The 27132-nt window shown below is 42.1% G+C and overlaps 1 protein-coding gene across 4 annotated transcripts in view; it reads left to right on the forward strand.

Moving 5' to 3' along the window:
- The window catches only part of NCOA3 (nuclear receptor coactivator 3), a 123756-nt gene extending 96681 nt beyond the window's left edge, over positions 1–27075 (forward strand). For all 4 annotated transcript variants that reach the window (XM_010835057.1, XM_010835056.1, XM_010835058.1 and 1 more), the window contains 14 exons: positions 516–663; positions 1612–2003; positions 2167–3035; positions 3961–4096; positions 5098–5292; positions 9936–10199; positions 10310–10436; positions 11666–11837; positions 17559–17852; positions 19124–19228; positions 21023–21260; positions 22057–22231; positions 22708–22849; positions 23165–27075. In XM_010835057.1, the coding sequence (XP_010833359.1) occupies positions 516–663; positions 1612–2003; positions 2167–3035; positions 3961–4096; positions 5098–5292; positions 9936–10199; positions 10310–10436; positions 11666–11837; positions 17559–17852; positions 19124–19228; positions 21023–21260; positions 22057–22231; positions 22708–22849; positions 23165–23176 (3269 nt within the window). In that variant the 3' untranslated portion in view covers positions 23177–27075. The remainder of the gene's footprint in view (positions 1–515; positions 664–1611; positions 2004–2166; positions 3036–3960; positions 4097–5097; positions 5293–9935; positions 10200–10309; positions 10437–11665; positions 11838–17558; positions 17853–19123; positions 19229–21022; positions 21261–22056; positions 22232–22707; positions 22850–23164) is intronic.
- The last annotated feature ends 57 nt before the right edge of the window (positions 27076–27132 follow it).

Here is a 27132-nt window from a genome sequence, read left to right on the forward strand (position 1 = left end):
TGGCAAAGTAATGTCTCTGCTTTTGAACATGCTATCTAGGTTGGTCATAACTTTCCTTCCAAGGAGTAAGCGTCTTTTAATTTCATGGCTGCAGTCACCATCTGCAGTGATTTTGGAGCCCAGAAAAATAAAGTCTGACACTGTTTCCACTGTTTTGCCATCTATTTCCCATGAAGTGACGGGACCAGATGCCATGATCTTCATTTTCTGAATGTTGAGTTTTAAGCCAACTTTTTCACTCTCCTCTTTCACCTTCATCAAGAGGCTATAGAGCCTTAAATATATATATATATATATACACACACACACATATGTGACAGTAGTTGTTTTCGTCTGTGTCGGGGAGGAAAATGATTGTTGAACATTGTTATTTTAGCCTGTTCCTAATTTTGGTGAGATTCAGTCTTTTGCTGGATTTTGAGGATGTTGGACTTGCATATTTACTTTGTTTTTTCCCCTGTATGTGTTTGTTTTGCCAATTGTATTTGCAACTAATAGGATATTTTCCCCAACAGCTTATATCCATGGCCATGCAGAAACCCCGCTGTATCGATTCTCTTTGGCTGATGGCACTATAGTGACTGCGCAAACAAAAAGCAAACTATTCCGAAATCCTGTAACAAATGACCGTCATGGCTTTGTCTCAACCCACTTTCTTCAGAGGTAATGGTTGGTTACTGTGAGTTCTCATATTAAATGCATCAGTATTCTCAAGATGCTTTATTGTTAATGTAAAAAGGGAGAAAAATTAATGTGGAAAAATAGACAGGTTGTTGGGTTTGCTCAAGTGCACTTAGATTCCTGTCGTATGGTGTTTGTTTTTTTAAGGTTACATTTCTATGTGAGAGTGAGAATTTGTTCATCAAACAATTCCTGGGAAAGCTGGAGGATAGGAAGGCTAATGGGTAAAAGAATACATAAAATCTGACTATCTGTGTTACTTTTCATTTCTAATGATACATTACTTTTAAGAATGGAATTTAAAATTTGGAGGTAGACTTCAAGAAGAAATGGTTACTGTTGCTGTTGCTAACAGTAAATGAGCAACACATGAAGGAGCAGGATATTCACCCATAAATTATCTCGAGTAATTTGTAGGCACCTCCAGGTTAACCCCTCAGTATAGGGGAATTGCATAGGGAAAAGCCCCACCGAGATTCCAGCTAATGAAACTTTGGGTCCTTTATGGTGCTCTCATGGTGTCACTCATTAGATTCTGTGGCTTATTAAAATGTATGTTATTAGATTAATGACTGATCAATATTTAAATTGTTATGGTCACTAGGTATTGGAATGATGCTCAAGAAGTTAAGTTTCTGGGACTTTTCATCCTTTTTTTTTTTTTTAATCAGACTCAGGCTTTTAACACATGCCTGTAATTAAAAATTTTAAACTTACTTGGCTGTTTTGGGCCTTCGTTGTGGCTTGTGGGCTCAGTAGTTGCTGTGTACAGGCTTGGTAGCCCAGTGCCATGGGGGCTCTTAGTTCTCCAACCACAGGTTGAACTGGCTTCCCCTGCGCTGGAAGGCAAATTCTTCATCATTGGTCCACCAGGGGTGTCCCCATGCCTGTAATTTTTTAGTAGAACTCTGATGTTCTGTTTCTTTGCAGGGAACAGAATGGGTATAGACCAAACCCGAATCCTGTTGGACAAGGCATTAGGCCTCCAGCAGCTGGATGCAACAATTCAGTAGGCGGCATGAGTATGTCACCAAATCCAGGCTTACAGATGCTGAGCAGCAGGACTTACGGCTTAACTGATCCTGGCACCGCGGGGCAGATGAGTGGAGCCAGGTATGGGGCTTCCGGTAGCATAGCCTCCATGAACCCCGGGCCAGGCATGCAGTCACCATCTTCCTACCAGAACAGTACCTACGGTCTCAACATGAGTAGCCCTCCACACGGGAGCCCTGGTCTCGGCTCCAGCCAGCAGAATATCATGATTTCTCCTCGTAATCGAGGGAGTCCAAAGATGGCCTCACACCAGTTTTCTCCTGTTGCAGGTATTTGTGTTGCATTTTGTTTTATTTTTTAGTAATTCTTTTCTTTCCATACCACTGTAATTCTTGTTAATTTATTTTAAAATAGAAACTTTGAACTGGTAAGTGGTGTTTTTTACAGCATATGATAGTTTATTTCTTTTCCTGATTTTTTTTCCAAATCCAGGCGTGCACTCTCCCATGGGATCTTCTGGCAATACCGTGAGTCACAGCTTTTCTAGCAGCTCTCTGAGTGCCCTTCAAGCTATCAGTGAGGGCGTGGGGACTTCTCTTTTATCTACACTGTCTTCGCCAGGTCCCAAATTGGATAATTCCCCTAATATGAATATAACTCAACCAAGTAAAGTGAACAGTCAGGATTCCAAGAGTCCCCTAGGCTTGTATTGCGACCAGAATCCAGTGGAGAGTTCAATGTGTCAGTCAAATAGCAGAGATCACATTAACGACAAAGAAAGTAAGGAGAGCGGTGTGGAAGGGTCTGAGAATCAGCGGGCTCCTCTGGAAAGCAAAGGTCACAAAAAGTTGCTGCAGTTACTCACCTGTTCTTCTGATGACCGGGGTCATTCCTCCTTGACCAACTCCCCCCTGGACTCAAGTTGTAAAGACTCTTCCATTAGTGTCACCAGCCCCTCTGGGGTCTCCTCTTCCACCTCCGGAGGTGTATCCTCCACATCCAACATGCATGGATCACTGCTGCAAGAGAAGCACCGGATTTTGCACAAGTTGCTCCAGAATGGAAATTCACCAGCAGAAGTAGCCAAGATTACCGCTGAAGCCACTGGGAAGGACACCAGCAGTACGACGTCTTGTGTAGAAGGAAACGTCAAGCAGGAGCAACTCAGTCCTAAGAAAAAGGAAAGTAATGCTCTGCTTAGGTATCTGCTGGACAGGGACGATCCTAGTGACACACTTGCCAAAGAGCTCCAGCCCAAAGTGGAAGGCGTGGACAGTAAGATGAGTCAGTGCAGCAGCTCCGCCATTCCGAGCTCGAGTCAAGAGAAAGATGCTAAAATTAAGACAGAAACAAATGAAGAGGTAACTTGTCTTCTGCATATTCCAGCTTGATCCTTATATTTCATCTTTTCTGTGTTTTAAAGGGTTATACACAAATTCTTACTTTGTTTTTTAGGTTTATTTAATGGAGATTAATCTGGAACTGTCATTTTTTTGGTAACTCTTCTGAGCATCAGTAAAGTATATTATGTAATTTAGAAATATCAGATGTGTACGCTTTCAAATGTGACTTCACCTCATTAGCAGCCAATTTGAAATTTTTCATGAAGGTTTTTGTTGGAATGAGCACATTAGGTCATTAAGTGTATAGAAGAAATGGGAAAAAACCTTCTGAATTAAGGAAGATAATTTTGATTTTTACCTAAAGTCAAGTTTCGTGTACATGATCACATTCTGTACAAACATTTCCCGGACACTGTGTAACGTCTCTGGGAGACACTAATATGCACCTGAGAAAATTAAAGTCTTGGAGAAGTTCTACTGTTAGGATGTCTGTTTAATTTTTTTGTGTTTCCCAAATGTACTGATCAAAAACCCTTTTTAAAGCATAGCTATGAATTTGTTGAACGTCAGCTTGTCTTTATTATTAATCGTATGTGTTTTCAGAAGTATGTGTAGAGGCAGACGTTGCTGTCAGCTCATGATTCTGACTAATGTTTGCTGGAAAATATCCTTCAGTTTGAGAATTAAATATCTAGAGTAAATTTAAAAGTGCCCCTTTGGAAGCATTTCCAAACCTATCGATTTATCTCAGGATTTGAATCTGTGTTTGACTTTTAAGGTGGAAATGTAGGGATAGTCATAATCAGCCAGCCTCTACGCTGGGCATTACCGTTTAGGATAACTATTGTATTTCACTTGTTCCTGTTTCATTTCTTCTGATGAATATGTTTATACCTATGTATCTCGTAATGAACACTGGTTAATTAAAAAAAAATATTTTCAGGGATCCGGAGACTTGGATAATCTAGATGCTATTCTTGGTGATCTGACTAATTCTGACTTCTACAATAATTCCATACCCACAAGTGGTAGTAACCTGGGAACTAAGCCACAGATGTTTCAAGGAGCTAATTCTCTGGGTAAGAAAGAACTAGATTTTATTCTTGCCGCCTTTTGAACTTTTCTGCACACCTGTGTGTACTCTTACATTAAGACTAGGACCCAACTTTAAAACGTGTACTCGGCCTTAGTTTTTTTTTTTTTTTTTTTTTTTTTTTTTTTTACTAATTTATAACGTAGATGCTTTAAAAACCTTTTTGTACAGTTTCCTATTTCTAACTAATATGGGGCCAGCAATCATGTAACTTATAGGAAAATATTCTTCTTTGGTTGCTACAGGTGAGTCGTGGGTTCTAGGTCCTTACTAGTACCTTTATTTGTCTTGGCCACAGAGAATCAGATTAAAAAGCAAATCAAAACTTGTCCTTTGATACTAATTTACTTTGGTGTTTGCTGGTTTCACCTAACTTTTTGCCTGTACCTGAGTACTTCTAGATTCATCAGCGTAACAAGGATATATTACATGTATCAATTGAAAAAGAGTAATCCCACAATTATCTGGAAAGGCGGTTATTCATTTTTAGTGGCACTGTTTCCTCAACTATAATGCATAGATAATTAGATTAGTCTAATGGATTGGGAAAAAAATGTGGAAACTTTATGTTATAGTCCTTATTTGACTAGAAGCAACTTATCTGGTTATATTTAAATGTAAAATTTTAAACTTTAAGTATGCATATTGAAGAACTTCCAGGACCTTGAAACGTTGGTAAAATCTTTACTATTTAATATAAAGTGAAGCTGAATGTGAATGACTATGTCAGGCTGTAGAAAAGTGCCCAGTACTTCAGCAAACACCAGGACTCTTGTTTTTTTTACTTTATTTGAAATAGGAGGCCAATTTTCTTTATTCTTTTGAATTTCTTTTGGTGCTAAGTGTTTATTTTGTAAAAAAAGACAGTGTTCATTTTGGGAAGAAAGATATTCTTGGGTGGGTGGTATTGGTATTTATGTTTTGTACTTAATTATGTACTGCACCATCAGAAGATACTTATGTATCATGCTTCTGTGTTTTTAACAGGTTTGAGGAGTCCGCAGCCTGTACAGTCTGTCCGTCCTCCGTATAACCGGGCAGTATCTCTAGACAGTCCTGTTTCCGTTGGCTCAAGTCCTCCAGTAAAGAATATTGGTGCTTTCCCCATGTTACCAAAGCAGCCCATGTTGGGCGGCAATCCAAGAATGATGGATAATCAGGAAAATTACAGCTCAAATATGGGTATGTTATTTCTAATTAATATCAGTTCAGTTCAGTCGCTCGGTTGTGTCTGACTCTTTGTGACCCCATGGACTGCAGCATGCCAGGCTTCCCTGTCCATCACCAACTCCTAGAGCTTGCTCAAACTCATGTCCATCGCGTCAGTGATGCCATCCAACCATCTCATCCTCTGTCGTTCCCTTCTCCTCCTGCCTTCAGTCTTTCCCAGCATCAGGGTCTAATTTAAATTTCTTTGGGGAAAAGCAAATTTAAAATACTTACAGCCACTGAAATAGAGTTAAATAGGATTTTGAATAACAGGAGCATGTTTCTTTTATGAGCATCCTTCGCTTATTCTGTGTCTTGGTGATTTAAACTCTCAAGGAGGCTTTCTGTCCAAGGCATTTTCTTTTCTTTATTTTTTGGCTGTGCCATGTGGCATGTGGAATTTTAGTTCCACAACCAGGGACTGAACCTGGGTCCCCTGCATTGGGGACGTGGAGTCTTCACAATAAAGCAAGTCGTGAATTTTTTGATTTCCTAGTGCATAATAGTTAGGTTGCATTATACTGTAGTCTCGCTTTTTTTTTTTTTTTTTTGAATTATATAGTTCTGGCTATGCTGGGTCTTCATTGCTGTGTGGACTTATCTCTAGTTTTGGCGAATGGGCACTAGTCTCTAGTTGTGGTGTGTGGGCTTCTCGTTGTGGTGGCTTCAGTTGTGGTGGTGCACAGACTCTAGGTACGTAGACTTCGGTACTTAACAGCTCCTAGGCTCTAGAGCCGGAGAAGGCAATGGCACCCCACTCCAGTACTCTTGCCTGGAAAATCCCATGGACGGAGGAGCCTGGTAGGCTGCAGTCCATGGGGTCGCGAAGAGTCGGGCATGACTGAGCGATTTCACTTTCACTTTTCACTTTCATACATTGGAGAAGGCAATGGCACCCCACTCCAGTGTTCTTGCCTGGAGAATCTCAGGGACGGTGGAGCCTGATGGGCTGCCGTCTATGGGGTTGCACAGAGTGGGACACGACTGAATCGACTTAGCAGCAGCAGCAGCAGCAGCAGGCTCTAGAGCACAGACTCGATAGTTGTGGCATATGGACTTAGCTGCTTTAAGGCATGTGGGATCTTCCCGGACCAGAGATTAAACCAGGGATCCTCCTGAATTGGCAGGTGGATTCTTCACCATTGAGTCATCCGGGAAGCCTATACTGTAGTCTCTTAAGTGTGCAATAGTATTATGTCTAAAAAAGAATGTTGTTTGTGTCCAGCTCTTTGTGACCCCATAGACTGTAGCACGGCAGGCCTCCCTGTCCTTCACCATCTCCCGAAGTTTGCCCAAGTTCATGTCTATTGCATTGGTAATGCCATCCATCCATCTCATCCTCTGATGCTGCCCTCTTCTCCTTCTGCCCTCAGTCTTTCCCAGCATCAAGGACTTTTCCAGTGAGTCGGCTGTTCACATCAGATGACCAAAATATTGGAACTTCAGCATCAGTCCTTCCAATGAGTGTTCAGGGTTGATTTCCCTTGAGACTGACTGGTTTGATCTCCTTGCTTTCCAAGGGACTTTCAGGAGTCTTCTCCAGCAACACAGTTCAAAGGCATCAGTTTCTTTGGCGTTCTGCCTTCTTTATGGTCCAGCTCTCACAACCGTACGTGACCACTGGGAAGACCATAGCCTTGACTGTATGGACCTTTGTCAACAGAGTAATGTCTCTGCTTTTCAACACACTGTCTAGGTTTTTCATAGCTTTCCTGCCAAGAAGCAGCTGTCTTCTGATTTCCTGGCTTCAGTCATCATCTGCAGTGATTTTTGGATCCCAAGAAGAGGAAATCTGTCACTGCTTCTACCTTTTCCCCTTCTGTTTGCCTTGAAGTAATGGGGCCAGATGCCGTGATCTTAGTCTTTTTAATATTTAGTTCTAAGCTGGCTCTTTCACCTTCCTCCTTCACCATCATCAAGAGTCTTTTCGCTTTCTGCTGTTAGAATGGTATCATCCGCATATCTGAGGTTGTTGATGTTTTTCCCGCCTATCTTGATTCCAGCTTGTAATTCATCCAGCCCAGCATTTCTCATGATTTGCTCATCATATAGGTTAAACAGACAGGGTGACAGCAGAAAGTGCTGTTGTGCTCCTTTCTTAATCTTGAGCCAATCACTTGTTCCATACAGGGTTCTAACAGTTGCTTCTTGATCTGCATACAGGTTTCTCAGGAGACAGATAAGATGGTCTGGTATTTCCATCTCTTTAAGAGCTTTCCATGGTTTGTTATGATCGACACAAAGGCTTTAGCTTAGTCATTGAAACAGAGATAGATGTTTTTCTGGAATTCCCTAGCTTTCTCTATGATCCAGCAAATGTTGGCAGTCGGATCTCTGGTTCCTCTTCCTTTTCTACCCAGCTTGGACTTCTGGAAGTTCTTGGTTAGCGTAATGCAGAAGCCTAGCATGCAAAATTTTAACCTTGACCTTACTAGCATGGGAGATGAGTGCAATTGTCCGATGATTAGCACATTCTTTAGTACTACCCTTCTTGGGAATTGGGATGAGGATTGACCTTTTCTAGTCCTGTGGCCGCTGCTAGGTCTTCCAGATTTGCTTACATATTGAATGTAACACCTTGATGGCATGATTCTTTAGGGTTTTGAATAGCTCTACTGGAATTCCATTGCATCCGCTAGCTTTATTAACAGCAAGATTCCTAAGACCCACTTGACTTCAGTCTCGAGAACATCTGGCTCTGGGTAACTGACCACACCATCATAGTCATGTGGTTCATTAAGGTCTTTTTATGGTTCTCCTCTGTATTCTTTTCATCTCTGTCTCTTCAGTGTCTACTAGGTCTCTACCATTTCTGTCCTTTATTGTGCCTATCTTTGGGCAAAATGTTCCCTTGATATTTCCAGTTTTCCTGAAGAGGTGTCTGGTCTTTCTCCTTTTGTTTTCTTCTAGTTTTATGTACTGTTCATTGAAGAAGGCCATCTTGCCTCTCTGTTCTGTTCTTTGTAACTCTTCATTTAGTTGGATGTACCTTTCCCTTTCTCCCTTGCTTTTCATTTCTCTTCTTTCTTCAGCTATTTGTAAAGCCTCCTTAGATAACCACTTTGCCTTCTTGCTTTTCCTTTTCTTTGGAATGATTTTGTTTGCTGTCTCCTGTACAATATTATGGGCCTCCGTCCATAGGTCTTCAGGCATACTGTTAGCTAGATCTAATGCCTTGAGTCTTACTCGTTACTCCACTGTATTTTCATAGGGGAGTTGACTTAAGTCCTACCTGGCAGGCCTAGTGGTTATTCCCGCTTCTTTAGTTTAAGCCTGAATTTTGATATGAGAAGTTTGATGATCCGAGCCACAGTCAGCTTCATGTCTTGTTTTTGCTGCCTGTATACAGCTTCTCCATCTTTGACTACAAAGAATGTAATCACCTTGATTTTGATATTGACCATTTAGTGATGTCCATGTGTAAAGTCATCTCTTGTGTTGTTGAAACAGGATGTTTGCTATGACAAGTGCATTCTCTTGGCAGAATTCAGTTAGCCTTTGCCTTGCTTCATTTTGTTCTCCAGGGCCCAAACTTGCCCATTACTCCAGGTATCTCTTGACTTCCTACTTTTGCATTCCAATCCCCAGTGATGAATAGACTATCTTTTTTTGGTGTTAGTTCTAGGAAGTCTTCTAGGTCTTCGTAGAACTGATCAATTTCAGCTTTTTCGACCTTATTGGTAGGGGCATAGATTTGAATTGCTGTGATGTTGAATGGCTTGCCTTGGAAATGAACTAAGATCATTCTTTCATTTTTGAGGTTGCACCCAAGTACTGCATTTTAGACTCTTTCGTTGATTATGAGGACTACTCCATTTCTTCTATGGGATTCTTGCCCGCAGTAGTAGATATAATGGTCACCTAAATACACCCATTCCCGTCCATTTTAGTTCAATGTTTTCTAAGATGTCGATGTTTATTCTTGCCATCTCCTGCTTGACTACATCCAATTTACCTTGATTCGTGTACCCTAATATTCCAGGTTCCTATGCAATACTGTTCTATACTGCATCGGATTTTACTTTCATCACCAGACACATCCACAACTGAGTGTTGTTTTCGCTTTGGCCCAACCTCTGCATTCTTTCTGGGGCTGTTAGTAGTTGTCCTCCACTCTTCCGCAGGAGCATACTGGACACCTTCAGACCTGGGGGACTCATCTTTTGGTGTCATATCTTTTTGATATGAAGCTATGAGCCATGCTGTATAGGGCCACCCCATACGTACAGGTCATAGCAGAGCGTTCTGACAAAACGTGATCTACTAGAGGAGAGAATGGCAAATCACATCTGTATACTTGCTGTTAGAAACTCATGAACCGTATCAAAAAGAATGTACATACTTTAACTTAAAAACATGTTATTGCTAAAATATGCTAGCCATCATATGACAACACAGGGTTGCCACAGATCTTCAGCTTGTAAAAGTGGCAGTATATGCAAAGCACAGTATTGCAAAGGTGTGCCTGTGGTGGCCCGTCAGAAATTGTTGGCCAGCCCTAATCTGAGAATGACAAAGCACTTTTTTTGTCAAGGATCTTGTGTCTTAATGATCGCATCTGTATGACATAAGAATTTCTTTCCAATATGGAAAATACCTCATCATTTCTGTTTCAGGTGGGCCAAACAGAAATGTGACTGTGAATCAGGCACCTTCCTCAGGAGATTGGGGCTTACCGAGCTCCAAGGCCAGCCGCATGGAACCTGTGAATTCAAATGCCATGGGGAGACCAGGAACTGATTATAATGCTTCTTTACCCAGACCTGCCATGGGCGGCTCGATGCCCGCCATGCCACTTCGGTCCAATAGCATCCCAGGTGCGAGACCAGTGATGCAGCAGCAGCAGCATCAGCAGCCACAGCCACAGATGCTTCAGATGCGTAAGTAGCCCCTTCAGAAGAAAAGAAAACTGGATGTTTTAGGCCAACTTTTGCCATTGACTTATTTGAACATTTCCCCCCCCCCCTTTTTTTTTTTTTTGCTCCCCCAGGGCCTGGTGAGATTCCCATGGGGATGGGGGTCAGTCCTTATGGCCAAGCAGCACCATCAAACCAACCTGGTTCCTGGCCAGATGGCATGTTGTCCATGGAACAAGGCCCTCATGGGACCCAAAATAGGTGGGGCTTTATTAAGTGGCTCTATAGAGAATGGAAGCATTGGATTATGTAGAAGGGGGTTAGAGCATAGGAACAAACCTGGAAGAGAATGAGAAAAACTCTCTATGAATGAGGTACTCATTGCCATCTGTGTGTAAAATAACGCCGAGACAGCAGGCAGTGGTGGTGACTGGAGAGGGAAGAGACAGCACTGTACTGTCAGCCATCAGGACGGTCGAGTGGTCATGCCTGGAGCTTCCGTGTGCCACAGTTGTCTCTCATAATGTAACAGTCCTCTTCCACGCAGAGGGGTATAAGCTAGCACTAGTTTGACAAGATAAATGGTGCTCGGAGGGTGAGCCTTGCTTTTCTGAAAAGTTCATTATTAAGGATTGGATAATTCTTTTTTAAAATTGTTTAAAATATTTCAGGGATGAAGGTGGAAGTAAAATAAAGCGCTCTTCTATTTTTGTGGATTATGCCTGTATTTCACTTTTCAGCTTGGTCAGTAACTCATTTGCATGAAAGAGGCCCTCTGTCAATGTCAGCTTTAACTTGAGTTCTACAATAAATTAAACAAATGAAAACGAACTGATCTGTTGAAAAGATGGAAGTGTGATTACTTGAGTTTATTAGCTTGATTGTTTCTCTGCTCGGTAGAGAGCGAATAGTTGCATCACAGAATTTTTCTGAGGCTGGATATATTGTCTAGCTCCGTGCTCCTGTGATATGTCGGAAAGCTGTGGCATTGCTGTGGGTGTGTGGGGTGTGTCGTACGTGAGCTCTGTGGGCCATGTGTGAAACCAGGTTATTTTGGTAGATCCCCAGACTCAGTTCAGCATGTCTCCCTTTTTTCTTTCTTTTTTTGATTTTTCCAACCTGCAAGTATCCTAACTGTCACTTCTCTTCTAGTAGGGTCTTGAAAACACTGCCCTCTGCATTCCTCCCATCCTTCTCCCTGCCCCTGCCAAATCTCTGCTGTCCTCTAAATATCTAGCAGCTACGTTTTGGTGGTGGGGTTGGAAGTTGTGAGCTAGGATATGGTGGTTGAAGATGACCTGGTGAGGTTTAGAATGATGGGTCTTGAATTTAAATTGATGCCACTTGTTCTAGTCTGCTGTTCTGTTAGTTTATAATTAATACTTGTATCATTTGAGTTACTGCATGTTAAAAATATCGTGTGGGGTTACTTTGCCTTTTTTTCCAAAGAGGAAAGGCACCATTGAAGTTGATTACATGTCTCTTTTTAGGCCAATTCTTAGGAATTCCCTGGATGATCTCCTTGGGCCACCTTCTAACCTAGAAGGCCAGAGTGATGAAAGAGCACTGTTGGACCAGTTGCACACACTCTTGAGCAACACAGATGCCACAGGCCTGGAAGAGATTGACAGAGCTCTGGGCATTCCTGAACTTGTAAATCAGGTAGGTAGCAGTACCATGGAAGTAGAAGTGCATGTGTGTATACCATGGAAGTAGAAGAGTGTGTGCGTGCGTGTGTGGTGTGTGGTGTGTGTGTGTGTGTGTGTGTGTGTGTAACAGAGCTCTGGGCATTCCTGAACTTGTGTACCATGGAACTAGGGGAGAATGTGTGTCTGTGAGAGAGAAGCCATGTATGACAGCACCTAATCTTTCCTTTTCCTTATGATAAAGCACTGTGTTCATGGATATGAGCATTAAATTTAGAAAATACTTTTTAATTGTGATAGAACAAACAGCAGTTTGCTGTTTTATAAAGATGTCACATTTTAGGCACCCACAGAAATGATCCAGTTAAAACCACTATGCGGTTTTTAAAATGCTGCTTTTTGCTTATGTTATAATATTGAATCCTTATTTTTATAATTAACTTCTCTTTACTACCTAGCAGACGAGTGTATACCCTGAGGAGACAGACTTTTTTTTTTGTGGTAAACAAAACCTGTTTACAGTGGTAAATCTGTGACCATCTCAACACCACCATCTCCTGTTTGCAGTCATCTGTTCAGCTGTATGAAAATAAGCCCTTTATGAATCTATTTTTTGAAACATAAATTTTGTAGTGGATCTTTTCATATATAGGATGCATGTTTAGGGGCACTGTTTCAGTCTGTGTGTTCAGTGATAAGCGGGGAATGGTCTTGGTTCTCAGGCTTTGTTGGGGAAACAGACAGGTATAAAAACTTGTGTACTCTAATGTGGCAGCACTCTACAGAGCTTTTTAAAGGGTGGGTGAGAAATGCAGAGCAATGATGATGTCCTCCTGGGGGTACCAGCCGTCTGTGACCCTGCTGGGGAGGAGTGGCGTCTTACTGGCTGGGGGAGGACGTGAGGGTCACATGAGGACCAGGAAACTAACTGCTGCTGGGATTTTACCGAAGCTGAAAATAGCGTCTTTGTCCTCATGATAAAATAGTTAATGGTGCTTATATAAAAATCTGACAATCACAGAAGTCCATATGTTTTTAAAAAGTTGAACATCCTCCATACTCTTGGCACAAAGAATCGTAAGTAACTTTTGAGTGTATGTATATAAAAAGAGAGTAGGCTAAATATACTTTGGAGGTCTGTTTTACCTTAAGAAAGTCATCTTTTTTGTTTAACATATACATCTTTAATGGTCAGATAATATCCATTTTGTTAAACACTCCTTAACCAGTTATCTACTGATGAAAATGTAATTGTTCCTAAGTATTGTTATAATTCTGTGAATTACATCCATCTTGTTCACGGAGGCTGTTTTCTTAGCCACAATCCAAGAGAAAGGATGATTGGGTTAGAGTGCTTATTTTAGAGGTTTATCTACATACTCTCGGGTGGTTTTCCTGAACGATTGCACAGCTGCTTTTCTACAGCAGCGTGTGATGGCTACAGTCCGTCCCCCTCACCAGCACTGCTGGCCCGGCCCCCGAAGAGGAGAGAACCCAAGGTGTGAATGAGCAAGTGACTGGACAAGTACTGAACATGATTGTTCTTGCCAGTCTAATGGCCGACACAGATTCGTGTTTTAAATCATATTTATCTGTTTAGCAAGATTGAACATATTTTGTGTTTTCTGGTGATTGAGATGTGTTTAATAGTTCCGATGGGATTTTATTTTGTTGATCTCAAATGGTGCTTTTTGTTTAGCTGTTAATTTGCTTGTTGAATCCCAGGTGGCTCAGCTGGTAAAGAATCCGCCTGCAATGTGGGAGACCTGGGTTTGATCCCTGGGCTGGGAAGATCCCCTGGAGAAGGGAAAGGCTACCCACGCCAGTATTCTGGCCTGGAGAATTCCATGGCCTGGAGAATTCCTGTATAGTCCAAAGGTGGCAAAGAGTTGGACACGGCTGAGCAACTTCGACTTTTCATTTTCCTTTGTTTAGAAATACTTATCTTGTGTATGCCAATCAGTCTTTTCTTGGAGACTGAGGAGCAATAGTGAACAACTTAATTTCCTGCTCCCAGAGCTCAGGCATGGAACCACACTGATGGAGGTAGGCATGATGAAGGAGCAGTTACTAGGAAAGGCATGTAATGCTATGAGACCATTTTATTTAAGGAACCTTTTCTTAGGGTGGGGCGGGATATTCAAACGTCTCTAAACATGTTTACAGGATGACGGTTAACTTGTCCAGTGTATTATAAATAGTTTGCCAAGTTTCTTTTAGCGGGAGCTTGTTTATAGTTCATTCTTTAGTTTAAAAATGTTTCTGTTTTCAAATCCAGGTTGATGAGATAGAGATTAATGGGGACTGGTTCGAATAAGAAAGGTTTTTCTGGAGAGGTGGCATATAAGTTGATACCTGAAGGATGAGAAAGAGCCAGCTAGGCAGACATCTTAGGGGGAGGATAGTCTAGAAGAAGAACAGCTAACTCAAAGGTGCTTAGCTAGGAAAGAGCTTGTGGGTTCTAGGAAGTGGCTGAGGTTGCCAAGAGCAAAGAGGGAGTGGTGTGAGCTGGGGGAGGTACTTTCTCTGTATCTTAGGAAGCCATGGAAGGATTGTCAGCAGAGTCCTTACTCTGCTGAATCTGGTCTTCCTTTTTTTGTTGTAATTTTTATTTTTTAGCAAAGTAATCTGTTTTTAAATGAAAAATAAAATGATAGAAAAATATGCTTATGGAAGAACCACAGTCCTTTGCCTCACTGGAAGATAGTGAAACTCACCTCTTTATTTTGATAATACTTCTAAGAAATATGCTTATGCAGCTATTTCTTTTACCAGCTTCATTCTGTCTATTGATTCCTGGATTTGAAAGTTGACTACACATTTATAGTCCCTTATCTGAACCTGGGTGTCAGATATGCTTTGAAATTGAAGAATTTGGGGATTTTAGAAGGTTAGAATGGTGCATTGGTACACTGTATATTACAAAATACTCTTTATAAATTTCAAGCAATACTATAATTTTGGGGCAGTAGCCTGTGATCAAACGAGCTAATAATTCTACAGCAAAATACATAATCACACTAAGTGGGATATTATAGAGATTATGTATTGCTTCATACAGGTTCAGGCCAGGTTTTGCTGTAAAATACACTGGGTACTAATGAAAAAATTTTAGTCTTTTTTTTTTTTTTTTTAGAGTTTAAAATTTGTTTTGGCATTTTAGATAAGAAATTTTATGTCTGTATTTATATCCTGTTTGTTCAGTAAGCACCCCCATGCCTGTACCCACTGCATACACATGGGCACATACAGTCTCTACCCTCAGTGTAACTGTGTCAAAAATTCTAAGTTGAAAATAATTTCCTCTTATGAAAAAATAGTTCCATAGTTTCTGGCATCCAGTGTTGTCCTTGAGTCGTATTCCAGTCTGATTCCTCTACTTTTGTGTGTTACCCATTTATTCTCTTTGGAATTATGTAGGAATCTTTTCCCTCTGAAATTCCATGATTCTTTGTCTTGGTATGGGTCTTGTTTCATTCATTCTGTTGTGTATTACTAATACACAAGCAGATATTCCCTTTGGTTTGGGGGCATTTAAAAATATTTCTTCAATGATTTTAATCTTTTTTTCCTGATCTTTCTGGGATGTCTGTTGACATGTTGGGTGTTACATGGGTTCGGTGGTGGCTTTTTATTTTTTTTTTTTAATCTTCTGTACTTTTAAGTTACTTCCTGTTTGAGTCACTTTGATATTGGAAGCTTTCATCATCAAGTTATCTGGTGATCCTTGATTATCTTTTTATATTTAAGAATGCAGGATCAGTTGTCTTCACTGAAAGTGACTAAGTGGGAGTGGGGAGACTGGCCTTGATTTCAGGTCCCCCCAGACTGCAGCATGTTGAGTTGTCATTGCCCCTATCCCCCATACAGAATTTTATATAGATTTTCTAGAAAACACTCTTTCTTGCCTAGAAATTTTTAAATTACCTGGTTGCATTTTGGGGGCTGGGATGGGGAGGCAAGTTGATGATCCTGTAGTGCTTAAGATATAAAGTTCTAAAATATAAAAATTTACTGGAAATTATAAGGATCTAAGATTCCCTTTTTTCAGTCCCTGCCCTGCTCCTCCCCTCTTCTGGGCTTGGTGTCCCTGAACCAAGGCCTTGTGGAAGTAGGTGGAAGATACAGCCATTTGGAGCTGGGGGGCTCCCTGCTCTTGCTCAGACTCCTGATCCGCCCCTTGTCTGGGTGCACTCCTTGACCTTCTGCCATCCATAGCGGAGTGCTGCCCTAGCTCCACGGGAGACATTGGCTCAGGCCTCAAGAGGGTTTTCTCTGCAAGTAAATGGTTCTCAGTTTTCTCCTTTCTGTCTACCAGATGCCTATTCAAATTTTTGTATCTTGTTGCCTTCAATATTCTCTCTCTCTCTCTTTTTTTTTTTTTTTTTTGATACATACTACCTTTTAACTTGTTTGCTGTCATTTTAGCAGGGTTAGCAAGAGAAATACAGGTGTGTTATATTAATAGTATGATTTACTTTGTAAACAGAAATGTCAGATTGCTGTCTAGAAGAGGCACACAGTAGAGGTGTCTTGGGCAGTGGACTGTAGGAAGAGAAGCCTATCCGATACGTCACTGAGGAAAAGCTGGCAGGACTTGGGCTGTGTGTGCACGTGTGCACTTGCACACTTGGGAAGGAGACTGTGAGAAATCGAGGTGCTGGCATTTAGTTCCGGGTACATGATGTTGCCATGTGTTTTGGTGAGTAGTGAAGATTGAAGGAGAATTGGGCTTTTTTTTTTTCTGTAGGAAGAACTGTTGATAATCATGCCTTTTGTCCTCTACATGCTAAGTTTGAGATGCCTGAGCCTTCTGGGTAAAGATGTTGGATGGGCTTCTGCATGAGCACAGTGGGAGTCCAAGGCCCTGGAGCTAGAGACAGACACTTGACAGTTGTCACCAGTGGGAGAGAGAGTGAGAGAAAAGAAGAGGGCCTGGTGCAGATGAACTCTTAACAGTCCTCCAGGGAAAGCCCCGAGAGGGGGCAGAACATTGAGAATGGTGTCACGGTCGCGAGGGGTGAGGTGTGGGTTAGGGTGTTGACTGCACGCGTGGCACTCCGTGCTTGAGGACGAGAAAATAAAGGCCGACACAGCACCTGCCTGGCTTTTCTTATCTTAACGCTGCAGGCTGTCCCCTCCTTCAGAGTGTTTAGTTTTTCTGCTGGATATTACTTTGTATGTGTGGTTAGCATGCAGAGAAGTGATACCTGGCACATACCACTAAATAAATACTTGTTGAATTAATAGGTTTCTTTCTTCTCAGGTACAAATAGTAGTGGATGACTGACCACCTTTAAGTTTTGCTCATGTGGTGACTACACCCCAGGGGACATGAACTGTTGTTGATTTACCTGTCTCTACTAAATTTACCTCTTACCACCTTCGAAAACATTCCTGGGCAGAGTACATGAGAATTCATTGTTGGTACAGAAATCTTGTTTGGAAGAAACAGTATTTCTCCAGGTCCTCAGTACTTTGTTGATAGTTGGCTCAGAAAATATTTGTGCACCTCTCTGTGTGAGACCCTGTGGTGCATGGGCACTAGGGCACAGCGTTAAAAGATGGCACGGTCTCCACTCTCGTGCGCTTCAGGCAGTGAGCTTGGTTTTGGTGGTGAAATCCCACAGCACCGTCATCACATACATTGACTTTATTTTTCACCTCTTTTAGTGGGTTTGGTTTCTGTTGCTTCCGCATGTGTACTTCACTGTTCATTTATGTGTTTGATGTTTAGGGACAAGCGTTGGAGCCCAAACAGGACGCTTTCCAAGGCCAAGAAGCAGCAGTAATGATGGAGCAGAAGGCAGCATTATACGGGCAGACATACCCGGGGCAGGGGCCTCCGATGCAAGGAGGCTTTAATCTTCAGGGACAGTCACCACCTTTTAACTCGATGATGAATCAGATGAACCAGCAAGGCAGTTTTCCTCTCCAAGGAATGCACCCTCGGGCCAACATCATGAGACCCCGGACAAACACTCCCAAGCAACTTAGAATGCAGCTTCAGCAGAGGCTGCAGGGCCAGCAGGTAACCAGTCACACGCCCATTGCCTTTGCCACTTCCTCTTCATTTTCCTCTTCCGTTTCAGACTGTGTTCTTCAGCTCCCGCCACTGGCTCTCTGTCCTCCTCAACTAAAGAAACTCCTTTTGTTTTCATTGCTGTGTAACGTTGTGTTTGTGTGGACAGCTCCTTGCTGGGAGTGGCTGTACTAGAATTGGATACCTTTCTGTAAGAATATTCCACTGTACAGGTTGAAAAACAAAAAATGTCAGGATTGCTCTTTGGGGAGAATAGTGTTTCTTGATGGCTTCATAGCCTTAGAGATAGACAGTTTTTATTATTAAAATGTCCTTGCTATTAATAGACAGGTACTGAAATCTTATTGGCTTCCCTGAGCTCAGTTGGTAAAAAATCTGCCTGCAGTGTGAGAGACCTGGGTTCTTCCTGGGTTGGGAAGATCCCCTGGAGAAGGGAAAGGCTACCCACTCCAATATTGTCGCCTGGAGAATTCCATGACTGTGTATAGTCCATGGAGTTGCAAAGAGTCAGACATGACTGAGCGACTTGCACTACACTATGAAGCCTTATTGATTTGAGTACTCCCTTTAAGGAACCTCTGCTTTCTAGATGTGATATAAAACTTGAGCTCTCTTAATATCTCTTCCCATTGTTCCTTAGTTCGTAACAAAGTTTTAGGGATTTAATTGTTTATATTTTTTTGTATCTTGAGTGTGCAGAGTTCTTAAATGTGGGGAGACTGAACCACATAAGCAGATGAGTGAACTGAGAATCCAGCGAGCTGAGGACTCTTGCATTGATGTTCCCTAAAGTCAGTGTAGCTACTCAGGAGAGCTGTGCTAATGCGTTCACGGTATCCCTTTACTTGTTACAGTTTCTTTCCAATAAAAATTACCTAGGAAGAGGTAACAAGTAGTTTTCTCCATTGTTACTTTTATAAAATTAAAGCTGTTTCCCCAGTGGCCTAAATTATGCCAGGGAAAATTGATTTTATAAATCCTTTGGGTTCCTGTTGAAGATACTCTTTAAGGTGTAGAATTGCACTTTCACTTTTCCTCTGATAGTGAACATGAAAGCCTCCTGTGCTGGCCAGGGGCTTTTCAGCACCAGCCTTTTTGAAATGTGAGAGTGTCCTGGTTTAGCTTAGCCATAACTTAGCCAGGTTAATGGGTTTAGAGGTGTTGTCACGATCTTTCTGGGTGGTGCCGAGGGTGTAGATAGTTGTTTTGGCCTCATTAATGAGCTCCACTTGCATCCTAACCACCCTGACTCTCCCCAGTTTTTGAATCAGAGCCGTCAGGCACTTGAAATGAAAATGGAAAACCCCACTGCTGGCGGGGCGACGGCGATGAGGCCCATGATGCAGCCGCAGGTCAACTCCCAGGTGAGGATGCGTCTCTTCGTGCTGAGGGCTTGAATGCTCTGCACAAGGCTTGGCCCCTGCTTGACTCTCAGGAAATATTTATTAAACAAAGAGTACACAATCTCAAATTCCTTGTGTAAGAAACCATCCCAGGGTCCTGTCACACTTTCGTTCTTGCCTTCATCTTTTCCTATTGGTCACTAGGAAGAATCGGAGGAAGAGGTTCTTTTTTTTTTTTTTTTTAAACCACTGATTGGTGTTTTTAAAGTTAATTCCCTTTGTGATCACATGCTATGTTGTGAAACTGCTACCACTTACTTTTTAGGGATTGAAAATAATAAATCTGTAAACTTTTCTCTGGTCCTGGATTGTGAAACTACATTCTCACTGGGTAGAATTTGATATAAGAAGTATAAAGCAGCAGGAAAAAAAAAAAATTCATAACCCCACTCTCAGTGACAGTCTTTGAGATGACTGATTTCCCATGGTGGGAGGGATGTTCTTAATGGTCTCTGCCTCCAGCCCATGCTGGACACTGTATTAAGGCATTTCCATAGTGTGCACAAGGCAAATGACTAAACGAAAATCCCTTATTGTGGTTTGAAATACTGTTAAACAACTGTGAAATGCCTAGTTTTCACTCTCTTAGGTGTGCTTGGAAGTACCAGTACCTGTATATTTTCTTGATAATCAGACATCCTGTTATCAGCTGAGCTAGGATAATTTCTAAAAAGGTGATTAAGCTTTGCTTTTTGGAGATGGTCTCTCCTAGCTGGCAGATCAGCTGCCTTGTTCAGCGCTTTAATGACATCACCTCCTTGCTCTCCCCCGTCAGAGGTTTAGAGAGACTCCACGGCCTTCAGGAGTGGATTCGTGCTTCTTTGCGTGTAACTGCACTCCTTTGCTGTATTTTTGGCTTCTCTTTTGTTTCTCCCCCAAACAGAAGCTCATTCCTGCCCCTTTGTTTTATTTCACAGTTTTTAAGAAGTTTGTCCTCAAATTCTACTCCTAAATATACTCTCACTTTGAGGACTGTTTCCTAATTATGTTAAAGCCTGATGACTTGGCTGCTTTCATCCCGTTGTTATTGTTCACTGCTGCTAAGTCGCTTCAGTCGTGTCTAACTCTGTGCGACCCCATAGACGGCAGCCCACCAGGCTCCCCCGTCCCTGGGATTCTCCAGGCAAGAACACTGGAGTGGGTTGCCATTTCCTTCTCTAATGCATGAAAGTGAAAAGTGAAAGTGAAGTCGCTCAGTCGTGTCCGACCCTCAGCACCCCATGGACTGCAGCCCACCAGGCTCCTCCATCCATGGGATTTTCCAGGCAAGAGTACTGGAGTGGGGTGCCATCGCCTTCTCCGTGTTATTGTTTAGTTGCTAAATTGTGTCTGACTCTTTTGCAACCCCACAGACTATAGCCTGACAAACTGCTCTGTCCATGGGATTTCTCAGGCAAAAATTCTGGCGTGGGTTGCCATTTCCTTCTCCAAGGGGTCTTCCCCACCCAGAGATTGAACCTGCTTCTCCTCCTTGGCAGGTGGATTCTTTACCACTGAGCCACCTGGGAAGCTGCTTTTGTCCCCTAGCCCCCAATAATACGGAGGTCCCTGTTCTGCTCTCCCAACACCCACCCCCATACTGAGTCAGAAAGCTGTTACCATAATGAGAATTGGGCATTTCCTTTTTTCTAAGGATAAAGAAAAGCATTGGGTATTTTTTTCTTTGATACCTAATGTGTCATGCGTGCACCATACACGTGAAACTGGCTGACTCTTGCTGTACGTGTGTAATTGTGTTCTTTTCTCTGGTGTTAGCAGGGTTTCCTTAACGCTCAGATGGTTGCCCAGCGCAGCAGAGAGCTGCTGAGTCATCACTTCCGGCAGCAGAGGGTGGCGATGATGATGCAACAGCAGCAGCAACAGCAGCAGCAGCAAACCCAGGCCTTCAGTCCACCCCCGAATGTGACTGCGTCCCCTAGCATGGATGGGGTCCTGGCTGGGCCTGCCATGCCGCAAGCTCCACCCCAGCAGTTTCCATACCCTTCAAATTACGGTACACTTGACAGTGGTCATGTCTACCCCCAAGTAACACTCCTGAGGACGTAATGTTCACTAGATGTGTTGTATGTTGAAAACAAATGCTATTCACTCTCTTACTATTTCATAAGAGAAACAGATTAACTAAAAATAGCAGAACAAAACTGTCTACTTCAGTGTACAGGTGATTGTCATTGAGGTAGATGATCGTTCAATAGTTGAGGTTTCTCCGCCTTGGTCTTGTTTTTTCAGTTCCTCACATCTTAATTTGGAAGAAGGCCGTACCAGGCCAGGCCATCCCCGCCCCAGTATGTCCCAGTGTAGTAGAACTCTGCCATTGCTGAAAAGTGAGAGGAAGGCGCTGTGTAGGCTTTCTGAGTTCCTTTCCTTGGTGGCTTGGGCATGTTAATTAAAGGCATGCCTCTGTGAGGTTCCAGAAGCATGAAGGAGTGGGGCTCCAGGAATCTCTTGGGGAGCTGACATTTGAGGGTGCATCCCTCAGTCAGGGACAGCAGCCCTGTGCTCTAAAGAGGGCTGGAGGGCAGAGGGCCGTGACCTGGTGTCCTTGTGTCAGAAAGCTCACTGGGGTGGCTGCCCTTTGGGGGATCCAGATGGGGGGTGTCTGTATGGGAAGCCTGTTGCTCTGGTTGTCACCTTGTGGAGAAGCAAGAATTACTGACCAGCAGCATCTTTATACCTTATACTTAACCATATTCCCCCACCTTAAAAAAAAAAAGGAACCTCAAGTTTCTATAGAAAGCTGATATTCCATTTGAACGTTGTAACTTCTTTTTCTTCTTTCTTTTTTAAAGGGATGGGACAACAACCAGATCCAGCCTTTGGTCGAGTGCCTAGTCCTCCCAATGCGATGATGTCATCAAGAATGGGTCCCTCCCAGAATCCCATGATGCAGCATCCTCAGACCGCACCCATGTATCAGTCATCAGAAATGAAGGGCTGGCCATCAGGAACCCTGGCCCGGAACAGGTGAAGAGCAGGGCCTTCTTTTTTGGCCGTGGCACCAGGCTTGCAGGACCTCAGTTCTCTGATCAGGGATCAAACCCAGGTCCTATGCAGTGAAAGTGCAGAGTCTAACCACTGGACTGCTGGGAAATTCCTAGAACAGGGACTTTGAAAGTCAGCCACTAGAATGTGTCGAAAGTTCAGGGAATTAGTCTCTGTTTTGCAGCCAAGCCTGTTTGGATGGGGAGATCCAAAGGCCTGGGCTGATAACTAGAGGGTGTTATTTGGCTCATCCATTCTGAGACACCTTCCTACTGTGTGCATATCCACAAGGGTATGAGCACAGACAACTGTGAAGGAGAGAAGACAGGCTGTCTGAGTTTTCTTGCTCATGTTCTCTGCTTAAGTATAGCAACACTGACAGAATTGTGGTGATCTCTGTGTGCCTGTCCTGTGTTTTGAAAGTGACCCAGGAGGTAATTTCCCACTTTTCTTCACAGCACCTTTCCCCAGCAGCAGTTTGCCCACCAGGGGAATCCTGCAGCGTACAGTATGGTGCACATGAACGGCAGCGGTGGTCCCATGGGACAGATGAACATGAACGCCATGCCCATGGCTGGCATGCCCATGGGTCCTGATCAGGTATAGGGTATGGGGTTCTGTTCCTTCCCCTTCTCAACATTTTTTTTTCCTGTTCTCTGGAGAGAACCAAAGCCTCAATGATAATGTAAAGGTCCTAGGTAGATTTTTACCTTGGATGTTTAACTTAAAATATATAATCCTTGAAAAAACTTTTGGTTTGAAGGTATTGGGCCATTTGATACTTTCAGAAACCTGGTATCTAAGGACTGAGTCAGTCAGCCAGAGCCCTGTGGCAAGCCATCCGTGGAGACATAGGGATTCTTTTCTTTTGGACAAAGCGTGTGTTTCACTCATGTTTCTTCTGGTTGCCAACAGAAATATTGCTGACCTGTCTACGCCATGACGTCCAAGGAAATCACCGTACAAGACACTGCACTAGGATTACCAGGAGTAGTGAATCGTTGTTCTAGGCACCCAGCTTTGAAGAAAGGACCAGCTCCAATCTCCATCAACGGTATTTCAAGTGATGTCATTTGAGCAGGACTGAATTTTAACCTGAAGTGTGATATCTACCTGTTTTCTTTCCCTCCTCCTATGTATCATGGTGTTTAAAACAAATATTTTTGGCATTCTGCCTTTTGGGGATATGATTCTGGAGGTACGGAGTGTTACTGATCACAAACTGTCCTGTGTCACTTTTTTTCTGCTTGGCTGTCCAGAGTCTTTGGAAAAAATAGAGGTGAGGCCAGAGAACATTGGAGAAATCAAGAGATGAGTTTCTTGATAGTTGCAGTACTCGGTGAAGAGCATGGTCCACATTCGAGGGTTTTTGTCACAGGCTGTCTTATAAAGGTGGCATTTCCAGGTTCTCCTTTAAGGATAGCTCCCAGCCTCCTCTTGGTTGTCCTAGGCTTTTTCCTAAATAGGGTTTTTATCTGCCCCTAACGTCCTGTAATACTTCACCTCCAGGAATTGTCCTTGGTGTCAGATGGCTTTGCAGAAGGGAAAACAGACGACAGTATTTAATTGCAGCAGTGGCAGTTCTTCACTTGCTGACGTGCAGCTGAGTGCACTTTATTTAAAAAGTAATGGATACATGCAATATTCTCTTGGTCTTGAGGAATGGTGAACCACATTCCTAGTTGTTGTCTAAACTTACCTGTTGGACAAGAACTATGATTTTTGTTGTTGTTATGAAAAGTACTGGTTTCACCCTTTGCCTATATGGTAGAGCAATAATGCTTTTTGAAAATAAACTGCAGAAACCCCAAGGCCAGGTACTGCATTCTGAATCAGAATTTCGCAGTGTTTCTGTGAATAGATTTTCTTTTGTAAATATGACCTTTAAGATTATTGTATGATGTAACATATGTATATACCTTTTTTTTTTTTTGTAGGCCACAACAACTCATTTTTACAGAGTTTGTGAAGCTAAATATTTAACATTGTCAGTTTCAGTAAGTTCAGTGTGGTGAGGTTACCAACAGAAGTCGTGCCCTGAATTTTGTGGCCTGGGGTAGGGGCTGCGGCCAACAGGTTTTCCTTGCCCCTAGCCTTAGATGCTCGCTCCTGTTCAGTCTCTTAATCTAAATGCTTTTTAAAGCGATCATTTAAATGTAGGCATTTACATTTTTTAAAAACAATTTCTCTACCAGAACTAAGCACTTCGTTAATTTGGGGGGAGAGAACAGACAAGGGGAAATAAACTTAAGAAAAAATCAAGAATTTTAAAAGATCAAGCAATTTGATTCCAAAGAAGAATGTTGGATTTTTAGGCAGTCCATAAATAGCAAGTCATGGTGTATATATATATATTTTTAATTGAACGTGTCATCTTCTCATCCATTTTAGGAGTGCTCTAAGGTTTTGGTTGCTAGGACTTGAATCCCACATTGAGATCCCAGGCGTAGAATCCTTGATGTGTGGTTTCTGCTCAGCTGAAACCACATCTGCTCAGCTGTCTTGTCCTTCTCCTACTGTGATGTCCTGAGAATCGGAGGAAGTAGCATCATGGTTATTCCTAAAGAGTTCAGTCTGCAGAGCAGCCACATTCATGTGATTCGGAGCCAGGGTCTGACTGGGCGCCTTTGTATCCCTCTCCTCCATCACCCCTTCTGCTGCTGCCACTTGTCAGCTGGGAATAGGGAAGAAAGTCAAGTTTGATTCCCTTTACCTAGCTTACTTTTTATCAGGTTCAAGCAGTTGAATGAAATGGGGTTTTTAGACTATCTATGATTTTCAAATGTCTGTTAGCCTTGGTGTCATTTCTTAGCAATAACTGAGAGCCAGTTAAAATTTTTTTCACTCATTTAGCCAATCTTTCTAGGTGTCTCTGAAGGTAAGATCATTTGATTTCTTTGACTTGCGTATGACTAAGTGAAACCTGTATTTCCAGAAACACCACTAGAGTGGATTTGAGTTTCGCATCCCCCCCACCTGCTTAAAAATAAATCTAAGACTACAAATCCATTAGCTTCCATCCCAGGGGCCTGCACTTTGCAGATAATGCATCCTCCGGTCTGGAGACAGAGGAAGAGCTGAGTAAGAGTCTCTTTTTAGACACAATTGCATCAGGTGTATCTGAACGTTTCTTAAAGTTGCATGTATGTGGGGAGAAATAGAATGGTGCTCTCACCTTTCTTGACTTTAATTAAAAACTCAGTTTTGGGATTCTTTTTCTCAGTCCGTTCTGACTCCAGGCTAAGTGGAAGGCAACACCCCCTTTTTATATGGAAGAAAAGTGAAGTTTATTATAAGTTTTTATATTTTCTACTTGTTCATTGGTGCAAATTTAAGATTTTGATTTTCTTTTAATAGATGGCAGTCTTTGAGATAATTTGTTTTTACCTTAATTCCCCTTTTATTTTTTATGGATAATTTTTTGTATTTCTGCTGCCTACCTCTCCTCCGCCCCGCTCCCACCACTTTTTAAACCTTAGTATCTGTTGGGTGAACAGTATAAGTAACGTTTTCATCTGCTTTTAGAATGTGAGATATTTCCAGTACCTACTTTTTTGCTGAATCCAAAGATATATAAATATAAATATATATATTTTATAAAGATCAAAATGATATAAAGGAGATAACATTTCTTCCTTTTAAAAAACAAATAGAAATCCATTGTTAATGTTCATATTATGATGCCATTTTTCTAAATCGTGCATCTTGATGGAAAGGTGTAAATATCAATCAGCAGGATGCTTAATCAGTATTTAACGTCTGAGGTGAACTGGGATGTATGGGGGGTGGGCACTACAGAACATAGTTGGCTTGTTGTCCTGTAAGTTCCGTGATCCATGGACTGATGCAGCTGAGAAGGAAACAGAATGGGTTGCCAGTTACCCATATGCCTGTCCAGTTAGTTCCCTTTTTATTTGCAGAAGCCATGCATTTGTTTGCAAGTGGGAAATTCATAGTAGTAAAACTGCTCGGACAGATGAACTGTACCCTCTGCAGAAGAGCAGGAGCTGCTGTTCAGCTCCAAGGCAGACTGTATAATCACAAGCAGGGTGTTTTCTTTCTCTCTCTCTTTTTTGAAAGAAGATGGAAATGTCATTCTGAGAGCAAGATTTAAATTCTCAGGAATTGACTTACAGTATTGAGAATGAATTCACTTTAAAACAAGTTTACATTAAATGTTGTTTGTAAAAAATCAAAATCATGCTTTACACTGCAGAGAATTCAAACCACATGGGCTAACTTATGAGACAGTTGAGTGGTAAGCTATGACTCCTTTGATCATTTTGGACATCATTGTAAATAAAGGTTTCTATTTAAAATTGAAGGCCAAGAGCGTGCCACTTTTTCTTTCTTTTTTTTTTAAATCCCAGTCGAATTCAGGGTAAAATATAAGAAATTGAGTTTCAGCTAATGGATAAAGGTTTCTGTGAGGGTAAAAGAAATCTTGAGAACTGTGGCCCTCTGCTTACACAAGGTAAGTGCCCAGGGGGTCACGTGTTAGGGAGAAATGTGCGGAGCCAGGTGCAGTTTCTCTCCCTCCTCCTCCCAGTCTAGCGTTCCCACAGCTGCCTTTACTGGTCGGACTGCCTGGTACACGAAGGGCTGGCTAAGGTGAGTGGCTTTGTAGTTGGTCATTATTTTTACAAAGTGTGATCCTAAAGCTGGTGTGATATGAGATAAGGTTCCCAAAGTATGGTAAATTCTAGTCAGTTTATAACCACATATAGCCCTTTTTAAAAAACCATCTAAACCCAAGGTGTCTTCCTTCCAAAAAGATGTTGACTGGTAGTATCTCAAATGCTTTAAAAAAAAAAAAAAAAAAAAAACCAAACACGCCAAAAAACAACTCCCAAGAAATGGCCTTTTAGAAAAATGTCAAAGGT

Source organism: Bison bison, unplaced genomic scaffold (assembly GCF_000754665.1).
Source record: "Bison bison bison isolate TAMUID 2011002044 unplaced genomic scaffold, Bison_UMD1.0 scf7180017864038, whole genome shotgun sequence".
Taxonomy (NCBI): Eukaryota; Metazoa; Chordata; class Mammalia; order Artiodactyla; family Bovidae; genus Bison; species Bison bison.